Source organism: Arvicanthis niloticus, chromosome X (genome assembly GCF_011762505.2).
Source record: "Arvicanthis niloticus isolate mArvNil1 chromosome X, mArvNil1.pat.X, whole genome shotgun sequence".
Classification (NCBI taxonomy): Eukaryota; Metazoa; Chordata; class Mammalia; order Rodentia; family Muridae; genus Arvicanthis; species Arvicanthis niloticus.
Window position 1 is genome coordinate 102,963,178 of NC_047679.1, and position 22,887 is coordinate 102,986,064.

Here is a 22,887-nt window from a genome sequence, read left to right on the forward strand (position 1 = left end):
TACTACAATATGAATACACATTTTACTTTTTTGTATATTAAGATGAGCTAGCTGTCTGTCATCTTGGCATATATTCTATTTTATTTAGTTTCTCTAGTTTTAAAGTACTCACCTCTGTTCTCTGATTTCCTTTTGCATTAGTTTTTATCAAATGGGACATGTTATTCTCAGCTATATTGCATTCTACTTCATTATTTTCTTGTTGTTTTGTTATTTTTCTCTATATACTTTGTTTTAATCAGCTAAAAACATTGATGTGTGGTACGTACACGTACACACACACACACACACACACACACACGGAGGGGGGACAGTCTGAGAAACTGAGCGACTTACTGTTTTCTTTTTGGTCAGCGCTGGAAGTCAGTCCCTGGACTTGATGTGCTAAAGCAAGTCCTTCACTGACTGAGCTACAACTCCAGGTCTTTTGTTAGGATGTTAGTTCTTTGTATTGCTACAGAATAATACTAGATAGCATATAAACAACTGAAAAGGATTTCTCTGTTAAGGAGACTGGAAAGTCTGGGATCAGGGTGCTGGTAGATTTCAGAGTCTGTAGGGCCTTCTTTGTAGTTTATAGATAGAGCCAGCCTCCTTGCATGTGTCTTTTCTTGGTGGAAGTTACAAGACAGCTTTCTGGGTTCTATTTTATAAGAACATGAATCCTATTTGTGAGGACTTTATATACTCTTATTGTCTAATAATACCCTGTGAAATTTTCCTAATACTATCATACTGATTGGTGCTCAGGTCCCAACAGCATGTGCAGTATTGAAATGATACAACTTGCTAGAAATTTTAGCTTATAGTCACAACAGAATAGGTGCTGCTTCTATTTTCCCCTTCTTCTGGGCTTTTGTTGACTATTTTAGGTTATCAAATGTTTTTAGACTAGCCTAACTTGTACCGGGACCTGGGTTTAGCCTCCAGCACTGAGAAGAAAAAGATAAGAAAAAAAGTAAAAATAAAACCCTGACCAGAACTTTGTTTCTGACAGCTCCTAGTTATCTCCCCAGGGATTGCCCTAAAGCTCTTGTTCACCTCTGGTCATTATATGTATTTCCTCCTGTGTTCCTTTCCTAAGGCCAAATTTGATCAAGGAAATCTGCTTTTTAGAAATGGAGTTTGTTCATACCAAAAGTTCCAGCCCAGATTTCCTTATGACACACTTTCTATTTTTCAGCTGCAGTATGTGCTCTGTTCTCAGGCCTTTATGTTTCTCTAGACACTTAGAATAATTTCTTTATTCTAAATCAAATAGGACTGGCTGAATTAAAAAAATCACTGTTTAAAAATCTTATTTTAGATTCTATGTATGCATGTGTTTCTGTGTAGGTACGTGCACTTGAGTACCCTTTGGAACTGGAGTAACAGGTAGCTGTAATCTGCCTGATGTAAATATTAGGAACTAAATTCAGACATTTCTGTAAAAACAGTTTGTATTCTTAACCTCTGTTCCATCTTCTCAGCCCCTGAATATCCCTATTTTGAAAAGCATTCTTAGGTACTAACTTCTCCTTTTCAATCAAACTTTAACTCTTAACATTTCATTAGCACATTACAATATCGTATTATTGTAATGTGTGTGTGTGTCTGATTCTAATTTCTCCTCATTCATTTATTTGATACAGAACATGCAGCCTGGCTGGCATTGAATTAGTGACTCTCTTTCTTTAGCCACCCGAGTGCTGATATTATATAATAGGCTTATGCCTCCATTCTGAATACATTCTTAGTGTTATTTGATTAGAAAATTTAGCTGTTTGTGATGGCACACACTTAAAATCTTAGCCCCTGAGGAACTATGTCTGAGAGATCTTTTGTTCTAAGCCAGGTTGGGCTGCACAGTGAAATCCAACTCAGCCTTGGGTACATGGTGAAGGAAGTATTTCTGGGGGGATGTTTCGAGAAAGGGTTTCTCTGTGTAGCCCTGTCTGTCCTGGAACTCACTCTGTAGACCAGGCTGGCCTCGAACACAGAAATCCGCCTGCCTCTGCCTCCCAAGTGCTGGGATTAAAGGAGTGCACCACCACTGCCCGGCACGAAGGAAGTATTTTTAAAACCACTTTTAGTGTAACAGCCTGCAATTTTTTTTTACATTTTTTAATTGTGAAAGACTTATGTTTGTATTCTAAGTTGTACTTCATTTTTAAGAATTAGTTTTTTATTGCTTTGTGGTTATCTCTTTTTAAATTTCATTAGACATTTGTTTAAAATTTATATTGTTTAGTGAACCCTTATTCTTGCTAGTAATGTGCTACTCACCCATAGAAATGCTTTTAGAATTCAGGAAGAATATATAGGAAAGATGTTGCTCTGTTGTTTTGTTAGAACTTATTAACACAGTTGTCCTAAATCTTTACTCAAGCATGGTCTGTGGTAACTCAGAGTCTGAAGACAGCCAGAACTTTATCTATAAATAAACTTTTCATGTGACTTGGGCTTTTTACAGTATATTGTCTGAGTTTGGAGTCTTAAGTAAAATCCTATCTCCTAGCAATCCAAGCAAACAGTTGAGCGATGTGGATTCCTGTGACCTAATTTTGAACATAATCTTACAACTTTGTTGTAAGGAAATGAGGCACGGACACCCGCCCTCCCCAACACACACACAGATATACATACACCTTATATTCCAAAACAGTTTCTTGGCAACCATGCTTCTAAATGATCATAGTTGTGTGATGTATTCTTTTTTTTTTCATTAATCATTCTGGAAAAACATGCCAATTGTGTTGGTTAGCATATATAAGTTGCTATATTGAAAATGACTTAAATATATGCCATAAATACCTGAAATGATTAACATAAAAGTTAATTTGAACTAATTTTCAAAGTTTCGGTCTGTGCTTACTTGCTTTCCCGCCTCTTTTTGTCCTCTTCTTGGGGCTAGGCTCGTGTGATATGCAATGTTGGGGAGAACATGTGATAAACCTGTTTATCTCATAGTAGTCAGAAGACTGAGGAAGGTACTGGTGTTATATAATTTCCTTTGAGGATGTGCCTCTGACTGCTGAGGCTCCCATTAGTTCCCCAAATGTTAAAGTTTCTACCACCCTATATTGAGGATGAAGTCCAAGTTGAGGACTAAGCCTTTAACATTTAACACATGGACCTTTGCATGGGGCGTGAACATTCCTGATACAAATTATAGAAGTAAGAATATTATTTTTCCGAGATAGGGTTTCTCTGTTTAGCCCTGGCTGTCCTGAAACTCACTCTGTAGACCAGGCTGGCCTCGAACTCAGAAATCCACCTGCCTCTGCCTCCCAAGTGCTGGGATTAAAGGCGTGAGCCACCACTTCCTGGCAAAGTAAGAAGAATATTGAAGAATTAATTTCAGTAGTTTTTAGTTGTATACAGAATTGTAAAGCTTTCATTACAATTTAGTGTTAGAGCATTTTCAAGCTCCCAGAAAGAAAGCTCACGTCCCAGAAAGAAAGTCATAATATTAACTATTGTTTCCCAGATCTAGGTTACCACTAATCTACTTTGTATATCTTCACTTGTTCTGGACAGTTTGTATAAATGGAATCCTAGAGCCTAAGGTTCCTTATGAGGAATTTCTGTCATTTATCCTAAGTCTATAAAGGTTTATTCATGTTGTGGTATATATTGTGACTATTGCTTTTGGTTGATCGGAACATTCACGACTTTGTTATACATTCTTACATTCATATACATTTGGTTTGTCACAACTTATGCTTTGAAGTACTGTGCAAGTGTTTGCTTAGACATATGTTTTCATTTCTCTTGAGTAATATATACCTGAGTGTCAAATTGCAGTGTCATATGCTAACTCTATATTTAACTTTTTGAGGAGTTGCCAGAATATTTTTCCAAAGTGACTACCATTTCATATTCCTGGTAGCAGTGTTTTAGCGTTTCATCTTTTCACAGTTTTGCCAATGCTTGTTACTGTAGTTTTAAAATTATAATTATAATCATTTTAATATGCAAGAAGTGGTATTTTTCTATTTTCTTTTAAAGTTCTTTCTCTGTATTAAACATCTTTTCATGTCTTTATTGTCTTTTATTGCCTTTACATAACTCTGTATGTTTAGTTCTCTAGCTGTCTCTATGCCTCCCTCCTTCCTTCCTTCGTTTCTTCCCTCTCTCCCTCCCTCCCTCCCTCCCTCCCTCCCTCCCTCCCTCCATCCATCCATCCATCCAGCTTTGTGTGTTGTCTGCATGTAAGTGCAGCACATGCATACCTAGTGCCTTCTAAATTTAGAAAAGGCCATTGGATTCCCTGGAGTTACAGTTGGAGTTACATACCCTGTGGGTGCTAGAAACCAAAACCAGATCCTCTGGAAGAGTAGTTTAAACTCTGAGCCATCTCTTCAGGCTTTATCAAAAAGCTTTTTTCAAAAAAATTACTTAGTAGTGAAAGTTTTTTTTTAAACACATTTTTTGTACTTTGTCAGATAAGTGATTTTAAAACACTTTCTCCCTCATTCTGTGCATTATCTTTTGCTTTCTTGATTGAAGCCTTTGAAATATTTTTTAGTTTGAATAAGTCATGTTCAATTTTCTTGTGTTTCTGCCTTTATGGTAATCTATTGTTATATTTTCTTCTAGGAATGTTGTAGTTTTTGCTTCTTTTTAAAGGTATCTGATCTATTTGAGTTAAATAGTGTAAGTATGACAAAACAGTGTCCAACTTCATTTATCCAGTTTTTCTGGGTCATCTCTTGACCCACCTCCCAAACTGAATTGTCTCAGAATCTTTGTTGAAAATTTTATGACTGTGAGTATTGAGAGTTTATTTCTGGGGAATCTATATTTTCTACTGTTGTCGTTGTAGTAGGTGTGAAATCATGAAGCATGGGTCTACCAGATTTTTTTCTTTTTTTAATGCATCTGTGTGTATATACACGTTTGCATATTTGTCTAGGTCTGCATATACGACTTAAGTAGGTGTGTGCCTACATGTATGCAGAGCTTGAGGACAGCCTTAGGTGTATCACTGTCGGCAATGCTGTCTACTTCTTTTGAGGTAGGGTCTCTAATTGGCATGGTGCACATCAACTAGGCTAGAGCTGCCAGAGATCCTGTGTCTCTGTCTACTCATAGCAGGAGTGCAAGTGCACACCACAAGGCCAGACAGTTTTTACATTGGTTCTAGGATTTAAGTTAGGTCCTCTAGCTTGTGAGGCAGACATTTTACCCACTCTGCTAGCTCCCTAGGTTAGATATTTCCTTTTTTAAGTACTGATTTGGATATTTAGTTTCCTTTATAGCTATGAATTTTATAATTAGTTTTAATATTTGTGAATACATCAGTTGGAATTTAATAAGTGTTAAACTGGGATAAGTTTAGTAGTATTGAGCACCTGCTATTACCTGTCCAGATCTGTGAATCATCTTTCTTATTTTGGATTTATTCACTTAGCATTTAATTTGTGCTTTTTACAAACATGGTATTATTAGGATCCACCACTGAAAAAGCTTTTCTTTTATATTTCCTCATTGATTGTCTTTTACCTCATATGTAAGTATATGTGTCTGTGAATAACTTTTTATTTTATTTAAATTCAGTGGAATTCAGTGTGGCATTCTATTCAAGTGTGTTCTATTCAAATCTTGTTTCCCCCGTAGTCATTTTATCAAACACTGTTGATCCCGCTTGTGCATTTAAAATTCCCAGCCTTTTAATATTGGTCAAAGTACAAGCAAGAAACAGCTGTTATACTGTCAGTATCATATACCAACACCTTCCCTCCCTCCCCATTTCTTCAGCAATGACAGTTCAGTTCATCAACACTGTGCTCCATGGCTTGATTCAAGTTCATAAAGGCAGGTGAACAATGTTATAAATACTTGATGGAGATAAAAGGAATACAACACTTGGTCTTTGCCTAAGTATGCACACCACACTATTTACACTTGCTTTCCAGGCAGCTCTATTTAAAATGTTTTCAATCAAGTAAATACAGTGGCATCCAACAATATTCATTTGCCCAATGCAGCATGCCAACATGCTATAACATGCATATTGTCTCTCCAGACTGCCTTTGGCAACATTTAAGCTGTTTTTATCCTTCGTGAGTGGTAGTCTTGCCTTCTGGCATCACTGGCCAGTTCAAGTTCCTTTAACTTGAAGTGAAAAAAGACAGTGCTCAGCATTTGTCTTTGTGGAGGAAAGTAGTTGTCTTAAGCAAACTTTGTGTTCAGATGTGACAATGCAGAAGCCTCACATCTGTCACTTAAGAAAACAGACTTGACTTGATCATCCTCCAAGTAAAGGAAGCATCTCCACCCCTCCAATGCCAGGAGTGAGGGTACCCAGTGGACACAGCAGAACATCTTACCAAGTAGTGCCTACTAACTTTTCTCAACCTTCTTTCCCTGTTCCTTTCCCACATCCACTTTCTTGCAAAATTCAACCAGCATATTTGTAGCAGCAATCCCCTCAAAATTACACTTACCTACCAAGAAAGCACTGTTTTAAGGGTTCAGGATCAGCTTTGTCCAAAGCTGTTATCCATACACCATCCATAGGCAAAAGCTAGCTAAAGCCTCATTTCATCTCTTTGGCCACAGCACCCTGAATACTCCCAGGTATTAATTTAAGGAATGATATATTTCCTAGATTTTCACATCACAGAGAAACAAATACACTTTATAAAATTAAATTTTAGATATTTTGGGGAAGGGCAGTTCAAGACTGGGCTTTCTATAATCCTTGGCTATTCTGGAAATCATTCTGTAGACCAGGTTAGCTTCAAACTCACTGTCTTTGTCTCTCAGGCATTGTGATTAAAGCTGCCACTGCCTGCCTAATATTTAGATTTTTAAAAATGTGTTTGTTTGTGCTTGCACATGTGTCTTCACACAAGTATGTACCTGTCTTACCTAAAACATAAAATATTGGTGTGACACTTATGAAAAGGAATCTTTTTTATAGAAAATTTGAAGGTAATATTTTTCTAGGATATTATGAATTTCTTCAAGACATATGTATAGGCTATAGAATAGAGTGCTGTGACAATTTGTGGTTTCAATAATTTTTAATTGTTTAAAAGTTTGTCTATGTATGGGTGTGTTCGCACATGTGTGTCTGTCATGTCTTTCCTGTGGCAATGGTTTTATAACTTGAGGGGACTGGAACTCTTTCTCTAATATTATTTGGTTCTTAGGAATTGAACTCATGTCTTCAAACTGGGCACCAAGGACCATTACTTGTTGAATTATCTCATTGTCCCATTATTTTCTTTTAAAATAATAAATGGAGGGTAGATGATTGTTTTGTGTTATCAAGACAGTTACTTATTGAATTTAATCCTTTAAAATTAAGGTCAAACTTTCATTGTAAAAATATGAATATCTTTATAATTGTGGTACAATATACTATCAAATTTTATGACTTCATTAGAATTACTTCTTAGACAACCATTAAAAATGAACGATTTTCTTCTTCTGTTACAGTCGGTAGTGGATGATTGGATCGAATCCTACAAGCATGACCGAGATATAGCACTTCTTGACCTTATCAACTTTTTTATTCAGTGTTCGGGCTGCAAAGGTAAAATATATTTATTTTAGAATCATAAGCTCTCAAATAGCCACTTCTTCAAGAAGTGTTATTCCTTCTCATGAAAAATAATGTCAAGGTAGTAAATTGTTTACATTATATCTGTGCAAAATGTTTAAGGAGAAAAGCAAAGAACAAACCAAGAGAGAGAAAATCTGTTAACAAAGGTATATATTCAATGTGAAATTTATCTAAAAACTTAGCAATTTATAATGTTTATGATATTTTATTAAATTTTCTAATTTTTGTATCTGATTTAGAATAAAGAAATGGAATGAGAAGGGGGGAAGGTAAATAATGAAGAGATAGTTTCAGATGTTATCATATTGAATAATAATAGTTAGGGGTTAAAACTCATAAATGTCTGTCTGTAGTGAAATTGCCCTTTATTGTAGGTTTCAAATTGTTTGATATTTTTAGTTAGTTTAAAAATATTTTGAAATATTTTGAAATAGAAGTGGGGAAAGAACACTATAGGTTTTTTTGCTTTGTTTTACTTAGGGCAAAACTCTTTAGGACAGACTTAGCAATGCAAAAGAATTATGTAAATTGGTACCTTATACACACAGTCTCATTTGGATCAGTAAATGAGTCAGTCAAGATCATGGGTAGCTTCTGTTTTCTCCTTTGTCTCTGACACGCACATTATCACAGGGATCTAGGTAGAAACATTTTTGTACTTTAAGGGCTATTAGATTTTTAATGAGAATATCACCAGCATTGTGAGGATTGAAAGTCTGGAGGGAGAGACAGGCTTAAAATATAATTAAAAGTTAAGATGTCTTTTAAAAAATGAGTCATTTAAATGTGGGGAAGATAGATGTAAGAAATGAGTTGCTTTAAATTCTACAAGATCTTTTTAAAAATATAGTAATTTTAATTGGGTTCACTCTTTATTAGATTTATCCTTGTGTGCTGTTGCTTTGTTTTATGATGAATAAGGACTTGCTTATGAACATTTGTAGACTTGCTGGAAACCAGATTTCTAAAACTTCGATGCATTAAAAACTTTCTCATGTTCATTTGGGTATAGATGTATTTGTTTTATAAGTACTCAATTTGTATATTATCAGAATTTATTCTTTAACAGATAAAATTATTTTGGTAGGACTTATTTGTAAATTTGATATAAGTTTCTCTGTGTTTAGTCATTTAGTTTACCCATTGTAGCCTTAGGGCCTACATTTATTTCTCGTTTTACTGTAATATGATCACCTGTGCAGTTGTTCTTTCAGTTAGGGATCATTGGCTGTACTGAGAGGGACTCCGGGCTGCTCTGTTGTTACTATTGTGGCCAGCCCAGTTTTTGCTTATTTTTTCTTTCCTGGACACCTGTCACTGTTTTGTTTACTAGTTTTTAGCACTTTCAATTCCTGTCTTGCACATCTTCTGACTTTAGGCTGTGGCCTAGTGTTCTGATGACTGCTCTGGATTCAGGGCCCAGAGTTACTGGTATCTATGTTTCCTGCATTTGATATTTTTCTGCTTATTTTTGTGTTGCTTGCTATCATCTTGTTTGTGAGGAGGAAAGGATCTTACAAAATGGGGATTGGCATTACTATTCATCTGGGAATTTACTGTGTTCTACTTGTAATGATTTATTTCCTTTGCTTCTCCCTTTCAAATTTTTAGGCATCAAATTTCTAACATTCTTTTAAACTATTTAATCAGATCTTTGAGAATTCCATGCAATGTGTTTTGATCATACGTACATCCTAAAGTTCCTCCCTGATCCATCCCTTCTTCCCTACCCACCCAACTTATTACCCTTTTTTATCCCCTTCTGTTGAAGAAATTCACCAAAGCAAAGTTGTACTGTTAAAGTATTCTTGGATCTGAGGCTTTCTCCTGGAACATGGTCAGTTTATTAGGCTGTACTCTTAGAGAAAAGTAGTTTTCCATTTCTCAGATTTTGTATATATTGTCTCAGTCACTGTGAGTGCATATATGCAGTTGCTCTGCACTGTTCAGTATCAGTAAGTACAAGTTTCATGTACTTACCACCTCTGTTCTTACGTTCTTTCTGCCCCATCTTCTACAATGTCAACCAAATCTTGGAGAGGAGGAGGGAGATCATAATATATGTTCAGTTCAGGACTTAGAATTCTGTAGTCTCTTATTCTCTGTACCTTGGCTGGTAGTTCTGTGTTTTGATCACCATCCCCAAATAATTAATCTGTGGGTATGATGAGAAGTCAGTCAGAATTACTTTACTACTATGTCCATTTAGTAGAATGACAGTAGTAGCTTCTCTGCTAAGCAAGGTCTATGACCTGTGTAGTAGTCATCAGTTCTTTGTCCGATAATAGTGACAGTTATTGCTTTCATTTTCTGGATGGTAGGATTGATGAGTATTTTCTCCCGTTGGTAAGCAAACCTAGTACCTAGTAGCACTCTGAAAACTAACCAATAGGGACAGTCCACAATGGTATAAAGTATTAGAAGGAAATAATGGAGGAAAAAGTGGGTTATATGGGTCTGGAAGGGGAGGGTAAGATAATGCAGGGAATCCATGGAGGGATATATAGCCCTAGAGGTTTTTGGAATAAATAGTAATAAAAAGTTTCTGAATTTTACTTATACACACACACACACAGAGCATGGGAGGGTGATGGATGGGAGAGGTTGACATGCTCTCACCCATGTACATAAAAAGAGTCAAAATGGAGATTAAATGGGTTAACAATGCACCTACTGAACAACACGGGGCTACACAGGCTAGGAAAGACAGAGACCAATGTCAGGAATGGGTTAGTTCTTTTTTTTGTTTGTTTGTTTGTCAGTAGGACTTCTCATCCACAGGCTTATAGGCATCAGTGCTCCTGGTTACCCTCTAGAACTTGACAGTGGGACCCTTTTGCTGAAGATAGCTTTATAAATTTTTAATATCCACTAGCTTACTGGACCTGTAACTTGCTACTGATACTTATCTATAGTCAAATTAGAGGATGTCAGTATTTAGTTGTTTTGTGCATAGTATTGTTCACTAAAGGAGCGTGGTAAACTGAACAGTGCCTGGATTTCACATTGATCCACATATTTTTAAATGTTACCTTTGATTGTTTATTGTAAAGAGGTAAAGCCTATATAGTTAGTTATCATATCATATCTGGTTATTTAAAACATTTTTAAAAAGTGCTTATACCAAATAGTTATAAAAATCTTTCTTGTTCTTATTTTCTAAACAGTGATATACTATAACAACCATAGCTTTAATACTGTATTAAATAGTAGAAATAATCTAAAAGGATGCTATGCATAGATTATATCCATATATGATACAATTTTAAATCCTACCCCAGAATTGTGGTATCCTATTCCACATGAATACAGAGAGCCAGTTACATCATAGCATATCATAGTATGAGTAAAGTTTCATTGGTAGTAGGTCATGCTTAGAAGAACCAAGAAGTATGCTTTAAATATGAATGTAGACATTGTCTGTTAGTTCTTTTCAGTACCTTACATTACTTCATATATTATCTTTTGATACTTGGAAATTTCAGGAGTCGTCACAGCAGAGATGTTTAGACATATGCAGAACTCTGAGATAATTCGAAAAATGACAGAAGAATTTGACGAGGTAATATTCTAAGTATTTTAATAGTTTTATTCATGTCAATCATGGCTTAGTGCTCAGATATTTTTAATTACTCATAGATATTGTTTATGGTATTAAGCGATAGCTATGCAACCTCAGGTAAGTTGTCTTAGCATTAGTGTCATTACATTAATCTGTAAGTGGGGATAATGAGTTTTGTTATAATCTTGCTCTGAAAGTGGCATTTCAAGACACTGGCAATAGACAACATCTGGTGTCAAAAATTGATTAATTTATGAATATTACATAGCATTTGAATTTTTTTACACATTGCAAGAACTATTTTTGCACATTTCTAATAAATGTTATTATAAACATAAAAATCTGAGAACGTAATTGAGAATATAACATTCTGAAATACTGGAAAAGGAAAATTTGCTCAAATTGTAGAAGTAGATAGTTTAAAGAATTATATAGATTATTACATAAAACATTCATAATTCAATTCATAATTCAATAAAAATATGTTAAAGTTGACTACAACAATGATATCATTGAAATATTTTTTTGATAGCTTTACTAATGTGAAATTTTCTTCAGGATACAAATTTGGGTTTTATTCATAGTTGTATTCTAGCTCCAGGAATTTTACACTTCTAAAACAACTTGAATTTTCAAGAATAAACTCTTGTCTCCCTTGTTTTATTTGCTCATTTTTTTCTTACTCTGTCTAATGAAAAAGCTTTCAGCTATCATTCTAAGTGACAGATGAGTTGTTAAGTGGTTTTGATGCCACTAAGTGCTATTAATCAGTCCCTTAGTAGCAGGAAGGTATTTATGAGCAGTGGTGATTTTTACCTTTTCAGTAGTAAATGTTCAAGTGAGAGCCTTACTAAAAGAAAGCAAGGGTTCAGGTTAATCTTATTGAAATAATGATAAAATCAGAGCAAACCAATTTATTCACAACTATATTTCAGTATAGTCAAATTAACTTATCAGTAGCTCAGTGGCAAAAGTGAGCATTTAACTTGGTCTAGACTCTGCATTTAATTCTCCTCAGTTTGAAAAGTAAATAGAAGGAAATCTTTTATGGAGAATACCAGGACCTTAGCCTCAAGCACAGAACTTGTGTGTATATAGCATAAGTTAAAAAAATTATGATGTTAAATATTAAAAAGTATACTATGGTTATTAAATGGATTTTAAATTATTTTGTGTCTTTTACCAGAGACCCTTTTAGAATTTTTATATACTATTGATTTCTGTTTCATGTGTTTATTTAACTAAATATATGTATGCATACATGCTTTGGATGGAACCCAGGGCCTTAATCTTGGCATGTGCTCTACTACTGAACTAAGCCCTCAGCCTAAGACTTATTTCTGATGGTATATTGAGGATATAAGTTTACATTCAGAATGACAAATGCCCTCAGTTTTATATAAAGAAAAACTTAAACACAGGCCTTTGAAGAATATAGTACCTACATTTCATTTTCTCTTATTTATTTAATTTTGTTTTATTATTTGGTGCTTGGGATCAAAGTTAAGCCCTCACTCATGCTGACAAGTATTCTACTACTGAGCTTTATATCATCTTTGCATTTGTTAAATTATGTGATTATTTATGCCCATTGACTATCTGGTGTCTTGAAACTAATAAAAAATTTTAACTGTCGTTTGCTTTATGTATTATTCTGTTTAACTGGCTGAGAATACAGTTTTGTTATTTTGAATCTGAAGAAATAATTTTGGTTTGTTTTTGTTCAAAAGAAATTAAGTAGGTATATTTGTGGCTTTCAGAAGAATGTTCAACTTTGATGAGGGAAAAAACTTAATATTTTAACCTCAGTAATTGATATTTAACTTCATTGATTAAATTGAAGTTCATTAAAATGCCTGCTTTGATCTTAAATAAAAGGGCAATGTTCAAAGAGGTATGCATATATCTTTGCATGTTCTTTTGTTTTCTTTGAGAATTTATTGTTGAAAAGAAGGTAAGATATAGTAGTATATTCATGGTTTTACCTAGAGTTTATTAAAAACAAGTGAAGTAAGCCATGAACTTGAAAGTGAATTGCCCTGTAAATATTTTTACTTCAGGATAGTGGGGATTACCCACTCACCATGGCTGGTCCTCAGTGGAAGAAGTTCAAGTCCAGCTTCTGTGAGTTCATTGGTGTATTAGTACGGCAGTGTCAGTACAGTATCATATATGATGAGTACATGATGGACACTGTCATTTCACTTCTTACTGGATTATCTGACTCCCAAGTCAGAGCATTTCGACATACAAGCACCCTGGCAGGTTGGTATTTTGAAATATTTTCTGGACATTCCTTTCAGTTAGAGACAATGATTACCATCAAAGGAGGAAACAAGTAGTAATATGAATTCCTTTTTCTTTTAAGTATTTTTTGAGATGGCGCAGTTCTGACTGTCCAGACCTTGAATTCACAAACATCCACCTCTGCATCCTGAGTGCTGGTTTTTTTTTTTTTCTTTAAATAAATTGACCACTAAACTAATAATTGCTTTCTGCAGCTCACTGTGAACCTTTGGGAATCGATTGGTACTTTTACTGTTGATTCTTTTCTCAGGTTGTTAAATAGTTTACGCAAGTGCTGTAGCCACAAATAAAGGTATACTTCTGCTTTGTTATATCACACAATGGCAGGTGATATTATTATCAGATCTTTGGATTAATGATTAATGCATTCAAAATTCCACTCAAAAGTAGTCTGATTGTCCCAAGTACAGTGACAAAAGTTTTTAGAGGATGTTTCATGAAAAAGCCTTTTGTTAATTACCTTTTCATTGTGTGTGTAGGATAAAAGTGGATACTTATAAAACTATTAACCGAAGTTAATTTGATAGGAGGCTATTAATGTTGGATATGGTGGCTTGTGTTTATCATCTTTGGACTCAAGAGCTTATACAGGAGGGTTATCATGAGTTAGAGGCCAGCCTGGGCAACAGTGTGAGGCCCTGTCTCAAAGTTCTTTTAAAAATAGTATTTTAAAATAGTACTTTAGGCAGATAGATAGTAAAATGGATATAAACTGTAATTTACTTAGAAGACGAATCACAATCTCTAGAAATCATTGTAGGAAACAGTTTATTCTCTGTACATACGTTTGTATGCTATGTGTGTGCCTGTTGTTTTGGGTGGCTGGGAGAGGCTTTTGATTTTCTAGAGTTGGAGTTACAGATGGCTGTAAGATGTCATGGGTGCTGGGAATTAAACTTGGGTCCTTGAGAGGAAAAGTTGGTGCTCTTAACTGCTGAGCTACCTCTCCAGCCCATGGACCCAGTTTTCTTAATGTCTTTGAGTTTCAATATCTTTAGCTCTTATTTTGGCTGGCATTTCTGAGGATCGAGAGCTAACCCAATCCCTGATAAGGATTTAGCTAGCCAGTATACTCACTCTATACATTATGCACTGTTATCATTCATAGCAGTTGTATGCTTTAATTTTGTCAAAGCAGATTAGCTGTTCTTCACTTAATTGCTTTTAATTTGATCTTGTTAATACAATTTTGTACCTATTATACTAATTTCAACATTTTCTCCCTTAAAACCTAGCTATGAAGTTGATGACTGCTCTAGTAAATGTAGCACTAAATCTTAGCATTAATATGGATAACACACAAAGACAGTATGAGGCAGAACGGAACAAAATGATTGGAAAACGAGCCAATGAAAGGCTAGAGCTCCTGTTACAGAAGCGTAAAGAGGTAAACTTTAGTGTTAAGTGTTTAGAGCTGCTATTGTGTAACCAGCCTGCTTACTGTTAATTACAACTTCTAGGCTCAGATAAGTTTTAAAAGTTACTTGTTTGTTTGTTTGTTTGTTTGTTTGTTTATGGTAAAGATTGAACCTAGGACCGTATGAATACCAAGTATGTGCTTTACCACTGAGCTACAGGTCCAAGGAAGAGTTAAATATTGTTTATACACCTGTCTTAAAATTTTATTAAATATCCATGCCAACAGTATGTCATACATTTTCTGTGTAGGCTACCATTGAGTATTTATTTTGCTTAAGTAACATGATTTCGATCAGTCTGGAAAGTTATCTAAGCCTCAGTATTATTCATGTTACTGACACTCTGTCCTTACTCTCTTCCTCAGCTTATCAGTGATGTGAAATGAGTTAATAAGAACTCTTTTTAAAATGACTTAAAGCCTTTGTATGGTGTTTTTCCCAAGTCAGGGGTTGTCTTTTTAGTAGTCTAGGCTATCCCGGAACTCACTCTGTAGACCAGGCTGGCTGAGAACTTCCTGCCTCTGAGAGTTGCGATTAAAGGTGTGTGCCACCATCATGGCTTGATTAAAGGCTTTCTCTCTTTTTTTTTTTCTATTTTTTAAGTCATTCATTTCTTTATAGTAGGTGACATGGTTTTCTGCTTATGAAATGAAGCTTCAAATAAGGAAGTTCAGTTTCAGCTTTAATCTTAAACAATAACAGATAAAGTCTTTTGATGTTCCATTCATAACTTAAGTTTTCTCTTCATTGTTGATGTTTTTCTATTTCATAATGAGATTTAAATTTTTGCAAAATCAAACTAATGTAAAAATTATATATAAAATTTAATTCATGATAACCTATAGCTTTTTTACTTAAGCCTGGGAAGTTGTTTTTTTTTTTTTTTCTTCTGGTGGTGGAAGTAGAAGCTAAAGTTTTAGATTACTTATTTCTGAATTAGTCAAATAATTTGACGCAAAGTTAAGAAAAGTAAAGACATGCTGGGTGGTGATGATGGCTCACACCTTCAATACCAGTACTGGAGGCAGAGGCAGGCAGATCTCTGAGTTCAAAGCCTGCCTTGTCTATACAGGGAGTTACAAGTCAGCCGGGGTTACACAGAGAATCCCTGTCTTGGAATACAAAGAAGCAGAAGAAAACAAAGAAAAATACTTCTTTAAGTATATATGGATGAAAAATTCTTGCATTTTTATGTGAATACTCATAAGTGGAAATACATGTTTATTGATCAGTGGAAATTCATAAGTCATATATTCAGGAAACAAGAGATGTTGTTTACTTGACAGCCAACTTTTTTTTCTCTGTGGTTACTTTTATCTAATAGAATAAACTATGTAATTTCTAAATACTGGTGAAAATATGTTTATTTTTACTTACAACCTTTAAGTGTTCTTTTGATTGTACATTTTTTGCAATTCAAAAAATGATATGTTCTTTTTTTATAGCTTCAGGAAAATCAAGATGAGATAGAAAATATGATGAATGCAATATTTAAAGGAGTGTTTGTACATAGATACAGGTAAGGCAAGACAGATTCTTTTAAAGTGGTTGAGACAGACATTATACTGTAATAGAGGTTATAGTAAGATAGATTTTGGAGACTGAGTTTTGCTACTGAGTAAGTCTGGGAAATGCATTGTACTGCTCTGACATTGATGTTTCCTGTCTGAATAAAGGGTAATGCTCTGCCTGACTTGTCATAGACCAGCCATGGGAAAGTACTCTTCTTTAGTTAGGGTATAAAATACTTAATTGCTTTTGGATATATTGTTTTGCTGATTCCTTACCCTTCTATTTAATTTCACTGGGAAAATTTGGATAGATTAAAGTAAGATGCTTCTTTTTGTTATTTTTGAATCAGCAGATGAAAAAGGTAATCTTATCACAGTTTATAACATATTTGCAAACATTAGTACCAGTTTTATTCAATCTCGTTTCCTCTCCGTGGTACTTACTTAATCCATTAAATGCTTGTATACTATTCCCATATTAATTCTTCTTGTTTTGTTTTGCCACTATTCTCTTAGTTTATTCCCTCATCATATTTATGTTCATTGATTATTCCAGTTTCCTAAAATATTCTTGTCTGTGTTATTCCTATGTTTTCTATGACTTACCACTTTACAAAAAATGAATTCAAAATCACTTAGTTATAGCCAAATAGGGTGACCCAGATTTGCATTTTCAAGAATAGAAAGCAGTAGGGTCACTTGAGCCCAGGAGTTGGAGACCAGCTTAGACATCATAGTGAGACTCTGTCTTTTAAAAAGAATCATAGGCTGGCCTAAGTGTTATGGGTATAAAGTAATTATACCTGGAAGATTATGATCTTGCTATGCTTGTTTGCCTGTTATCTTCTGAACACAGTTGTAAGCAAAGACTGGGATAAGGTCTAGAGGAGATAGTTCTCAACTGGTGAATCAGGGCCCCTTTGGGATTGAATGACCATCTCAATGGTGTCCCCTAAGACCGTCAGAAAACACAGATGCTTGTATATTATCCTTCACAACAGTAGCAAAACTCCAGGTATTGAGTAGTAGCGAGATTTTAATTTTATGTTCAGGATCACCACAACATTTTTATTAAAGGATTGCAGCATTAGGAAGTTTGAGATAACTGGTCTGAAGTAAAAGGTCAAAGCAGGATTTTGTTTATGAGACAGGTATTTTTTTTTAACCAACTAAGCAGTGAAACAATTTTGCTTTAAGCTTTAAGTATTTTTATTCTTCTTTGCCAGTTACATTGCAAGCATGTTGACATTTGGAGCCATGCTTCATTTCAATTCCTTTTAGTCTTCATCAATAGTTAATGTTGATTGGGTATTAAGGTGAGAGATACATGGCATCTCTGTAATAGGTAGGCCATATGCTCAATCGTACATTAGCACTGATTATGTGACTTCCTCCATTTAGGGATGCAATTGCTGAAATCAGAGCTATATGCATTGAAGAGATTGGCATTTGGATGAAGATGTATAGTGATGCCTTCCTTAATGACAGCTATTTAAAATATGTTGGTTGGACTATGCATGATAAGGTAAGATGTGCTCCATTGATTTCTCCATCTTTACATAGATATGAGCACACAGGTCTCATATAAATTAGGTATCTGAGCTAGGTGTGGTGGTACATGTCTTAAATTTCGGCACTCTAGAAGCAGAGGCAGAGGCAGGAGGTTCTCTCTGAGTTGAAGCCAGCCTGAACTACAAAGTCAGCTCCAGATTTGTCAGGACTATTTAGAGATCTTGTTTGACAAGAAAAAAAAGAAAACGATAGCTATCCATGTGTATGTGTACTTTTAGCCACATCCCTTAAAGCCCTTCTTTTTCTTCTTTTTCTATATTTTCTGTCAAAACTTGGTCAGTAGTACAAATTCTCCTGCTTCTTTAAGCCATGGACACTGGTTTGTGTTCTACCCACAGCCCTACAGTTCAGTTTCTGTTTAATTTTTAATCTTGTTTTAGTAATAATAATAAAAATGTATCTTAGTCAAATTATGTCTTAAAATTGGGCTTCTGAACTTTAATACATATTTTTTCATAAACTATCATTTTTTAAGCTAACTCATTAACCTTAGAGAGTTCCTTGCATGTAATGGAATGTGGTACTATCTATCACCTTTCACAATAGTGTTGCTCTGATCAATTTTTAATAAATACTATCAACTTATAGTAATCTTGTGACTTCTTAATCTTCAACATTTGTACTGATATATATTTTTTTATTATCAAATATTATTGTTTCTGAGTAAATATTTACATTTTTAAGTAGAAAATATATACTTAAATTTTGAGCTTGGAAATACATGGTTTGAATATATTTTCTCTTCATTTCTTCTAGCAAGGTGAAGTAAGACTCAAATGTCTTACTGCTTTACAAGGGCTTTATTATAACAAAGAGCTTAATTCCAAACTGGAACTATTTACCAGTCGATTCAAGGTTAGTTTTCATCAAGTATTTAAAATTATTTGTAATTTGAAATACTCTTCTTGTTTTCCTTTAAAAATACTTGAATTTGTTTTCTTAGGATAGAATTGTGTCAATGACCCTTGACAAAGAATATGATGTTGCAGTACAAGCAATAAAGTTACTCACTCTTGTTTTACAGTAAGTATATTTTTTGTATCCAGATATTTTGATAATACATTCATTTATGCTTTGTTCACATACATGTATGCCTACATTTTAATAGCTTCAGTCATAACATTTTAGGTAAGAAGTTTTATCCATCCATCCATTCATCCATCCATCCATAGATGTCTTATTATGTTCCCCAGAGTGGTTGCATAATCTTGGGCTCTGGTGCATTTTGTACTTTAGGCTCTAGCTTAAACTATAGGTGTGAACTACTCCAAAACCAACCCCAGCTAGAAATTTAATGTTTTCATGTAAAGTTCAGAAAACACAGGAAGAAGGAACTCTTGAGTCTGTGAAACATTAATTTGAGAATTTATTTCTTCCAATTCTCTTGAGAATCTTCTCATTTTTAGCTGGTCTTGATGCTATATAAATAAAGTTAAACTTTTCAGGGAACAGGGAAAAGTATGTATTATCCTCGTTACATTGTCATAATAGGAACATTTACTGAACTGTATTAATATGTAATAGTGGTGATAGTGGTACATCAAATATTTTCCACTTAAAACAATTGCAATAAAATATATAACATAGAAGTTAACATTTTAACTGTTAAGCATAAGAATCAGTGGCAATAGACATTTTTACAGTTAGGCTATTGTCACCTGTGTTCATCTCTTCAACTTTTAAAAATCATTGTATATTAGATTTGTACTCATTAAATATGTAGTTCCCCCCCCCTTTTCCTTTCAGATTCTCGTAAAAACTTGAATGAATTTGTCTGTTTTTGATATTTGTGGAAATACAACGTAGTGTTTGTCCTTTGATTGGCACACACAAGCATGTATCAGGAATTGCTTCTCCTGTTTTGTTGGATACTATTTTCACTCTATGCTTATAGCATATTGCATATTTCCATTCATCTGTTGATGGATGTATCTATGTGCATAGTTGTTCCATGATCTTGCTTTCAGTTCTTTTGTGTATAACAAGAAAAGAAATTGCTTAATGGTATAGTAATTCTCTACGAATTTTGGAGGTGTTAGGGATGATGTTGCTGAGAATTGAACCTAGAACTATTCACATGGTATTCCATATACTGTATTATCTGGGCTACATTGTCAGCCCAGTGTTTAATATTCTGGGGAAACGTCATAGTGTAGAGTGGTCATGTCACTGTACATTCCCACCAACATTGTATGTTGAGCTCTAATTCATCCAGATCTTTTTCACTAGTGATAGTCTTTCTAAAATATTTATCATGTCTTATAACGTAGCAAGTACTTTTATTTTAGGTTGGTAAAAGTTATTTGGCCTGCTTTTTTATTACTTGTCTTCAAGAGGATGACCCTCCCCTCCCCCCTTTCCAGACCTGCTCACTCCCTGGGGCCTCAAGTCTCTCGAGGGTTATACACGTCTTCTCCCACTGAGGCCAGACCAGGCAGTCCTCTCCTGTGTCAGGGACTCAAACCAGCTCTATGCTGCCTGGTTGGTGGCTCAGTGTCTGAGAGATCTTGGAGGTTCAGTTTTGTTGAGACTGCTGGTTTTCCTATGGGGTTACCCTCCTCCTCAGTCTGCTCACTTTTAAAATAAAAAATATTTTATTAAAATACCTAGGACTGAACAAGAACCTCACTATACAGATAAATATGGTCCTAGCTATTTCCTAGGTTGAAGTAGAAGGGATTTCTTAAACCTGAGTTGAAAACTGCCTTGGTTAACTTCAAGAGAGAGATTTGTCTCAGAAAAAAATAAGTTAATAGGATTCACTAAGGGGATATAAAAGAAACAAAACAATTCTTAAAGATATATAGTCTCCTTACATTTTCCTAGTTAAGATTATCTAAATAAGAATGGCAAAAGGGATCTTTAAAGAAATCACTATAATTTAATCAACATTCATTATCTTTGGTGTGTGTGGAGTATCCCAATAGAATTTCACATCTTGTAATTCTATTGTAAGTTTAAAATTTTGTTGTTGCTTAAATAAACAATAAGAATATAGACTATATCTGACTGACTATCTATCTATCTATCTATCTATATATATGCATGCACATACACACGTATATTTGTGTGTGTGTGTGTGTGTGTGTGTGTGTGTGTGAAGTACATTGTATTGAGGGATGGATAGAACTGGTAATCTGGGTTTAGTAGTACAGACCAGTAATTCTAGCACATGAGATTTTGAAGGAGACAAGGTGACATTTCTGTCTGTAAGTAGAAAGAGGGCTGAAAATGTAGTTCCATAATGTACTGCTTGCTTAGCATGTACTTCAATTTGTATATTTGCATTGTCACTAATTTCTATGTTCCAATTGAAGGTATAGAAATTATAGGTCAGCTTTTTAACCCCAAAGAAAATAGAAATTAACCATACGAAAATATATTTTAGTTTTTTGCAGAGACATCACATTTAAATGAGATTTCCCCACTTTTTAATTATTTATTTATTCACATCCCAAATGTTGCCCCCCTTTGCCTAGTTCTCCCCCCCCATCCTCTCCTTTGCCTCTGAGAGGGTACCTCCCCTTCCTATCCCCCCATCCTGGGGCATCATGTCTGTATAGTATTAGGTATACCATTTCCCACTGAGGCCAGACAAGGCAGCTGATTGACACAGAGGCAGATATTCACAGCCAATCATTGGAGAGAGGTTTGCAGCCCCTATATGAGAGTTAGGGGATGGATAGAAGGAACTGAAGGGCATGGCAGCCTCTCAGGAAGACCGTGGTGTCAACTGACCCCAACTCCTTGGAGCTACCAGAGACTGAGACACCAACCAAAGAGCATGCACAGGCTGGTCTGAGGGTCCCACTTTTTTAAAAACACCACTTGGGAAGTAACATACTTTATTTGTTCAATTTTATGTAGAACTATGTCCATATGCAGTGTTGGAGGAGAATTAATTGGTCTGTATTGGTTAGGTTTTTGCCAACTTGACACAAACCATAGTCTCCTGGGAAGAAGGAAACTCAATTGAGGGGTTACATCTACTAGACTGGCCAGTTGGCATGCCTATGTGGCCTTTTAAAAAATTATTGCTATAGCAGGGATTACTGTAGCATGCACACTGCCATTCCTAGGAAGGTGGTCCTGGATGGTGTAACAAAAGTACCTGAGCAAGCCAGAGAAACCAAACCAGTAAGGGGCCTTGCATTATGGTCCCTGCTTCTGTTTCTTCTCTAGGTTCCTGTATATAGTAGCCTGCAGTAGCCTCCCTCTATGATAGATTCAATCTGTAAGATCCAATAAATTGTTTCCTTCCCTAAGTTGGATTTGGTCAGTATTTTTTTCTTCAATGGAGAGCAAGCTAGAACATGTGTAAATTACTCAAAGTATATCTTTGCAAATTCTGTCGAAATTGAAAATGTTCACACTATATAGTTTATATTCTTTATGATAGGGTTTAAGTCTTAGTAGTAAGAAATATTAAATTAACCTATTAGTAGTAGCCATCATTTGTATTTTATTTGGATTCTGTCATTTACTATAGTAGCTTCTATTATCTTTGTTTATATGAAATGTACCACATTGTAGTTTTAGATATGGTTACAAAATCTTACCAAGATGTCTATTATCTTTGTTTATATGAAATGTACCACATTGTAGTTTTAGATATGGTTACAAAATCTTACCAAGATGTAATATTCATTTGCATTCTTTTTAAAGAAAAAAGTCTTAACAAAACTTTAGTACAGCATGGGCCAGGAGTTTGGCCCTTGGGTAAAAGCATAAGCCTTACAACCCAACTTGAGTATGCAGAATTTACATATAAACCTGCATGTGGTGGTATGCATCCACCAACCATTTCTGTGGTGAGATGGGAAGCAGAGACAAGATAAATCATCTAGAAGCATACAGGCTCACTAGCCTTGAATATGCAGCACAGCAGTAGAAACAAGAGAGACGTTGTCTAAATACAGAAAACTGACTCCCAATAGTTTGTCTTCTGGTGGCCACACA

General features: G+C 34.9%; 1 protein-coding gene across 4 annotated transcripts in view; it reads left to right on the top strand.

Moving 5' to 3' along the window:
- The window catches only part of Stag2 (STAG2 cohesin complex component), a 128,838-nt gene that overhangs the window by 62,394 nt on the left and 43,557 nt on the right, over positions 1–22,887 (top strand). For all 4 annotated transcript variants that reach the window (XM_034484875.2, XM_076918432.1, XM_076918431.1 and 1 more), the window contains 8 exons: positions 7,432–7,528; positions 11,044–11,120; positions 13,181–13,385; positions 14,663–14,814; positions 16,291–16,364; positions 17,758–17,881; positions 18,685–18,783; positions 18,872–18,951. In XM_034484875.2, the coding sequence (XP_034340766.1) occupies positions 7,432–7,528; positions 11,044–11,120; positions 13,181–13,385; positions 14,663–14,814; positions 16,291–16,364; positions 17,758–17,881; positions 18,685–18,783; positions 18,872–18,951 (908 nt within the window). The remainder of the gene's footprint in view (positions 1–7,431; positions 7,529–11,043; positions 11,121–13,180; positions 13,386–14,662; positions 14,815–16,290; positions 16,365–17,757; positions 17,882–18,684; positions 18,784–18,871; positions 18,952–22,887) is intronic.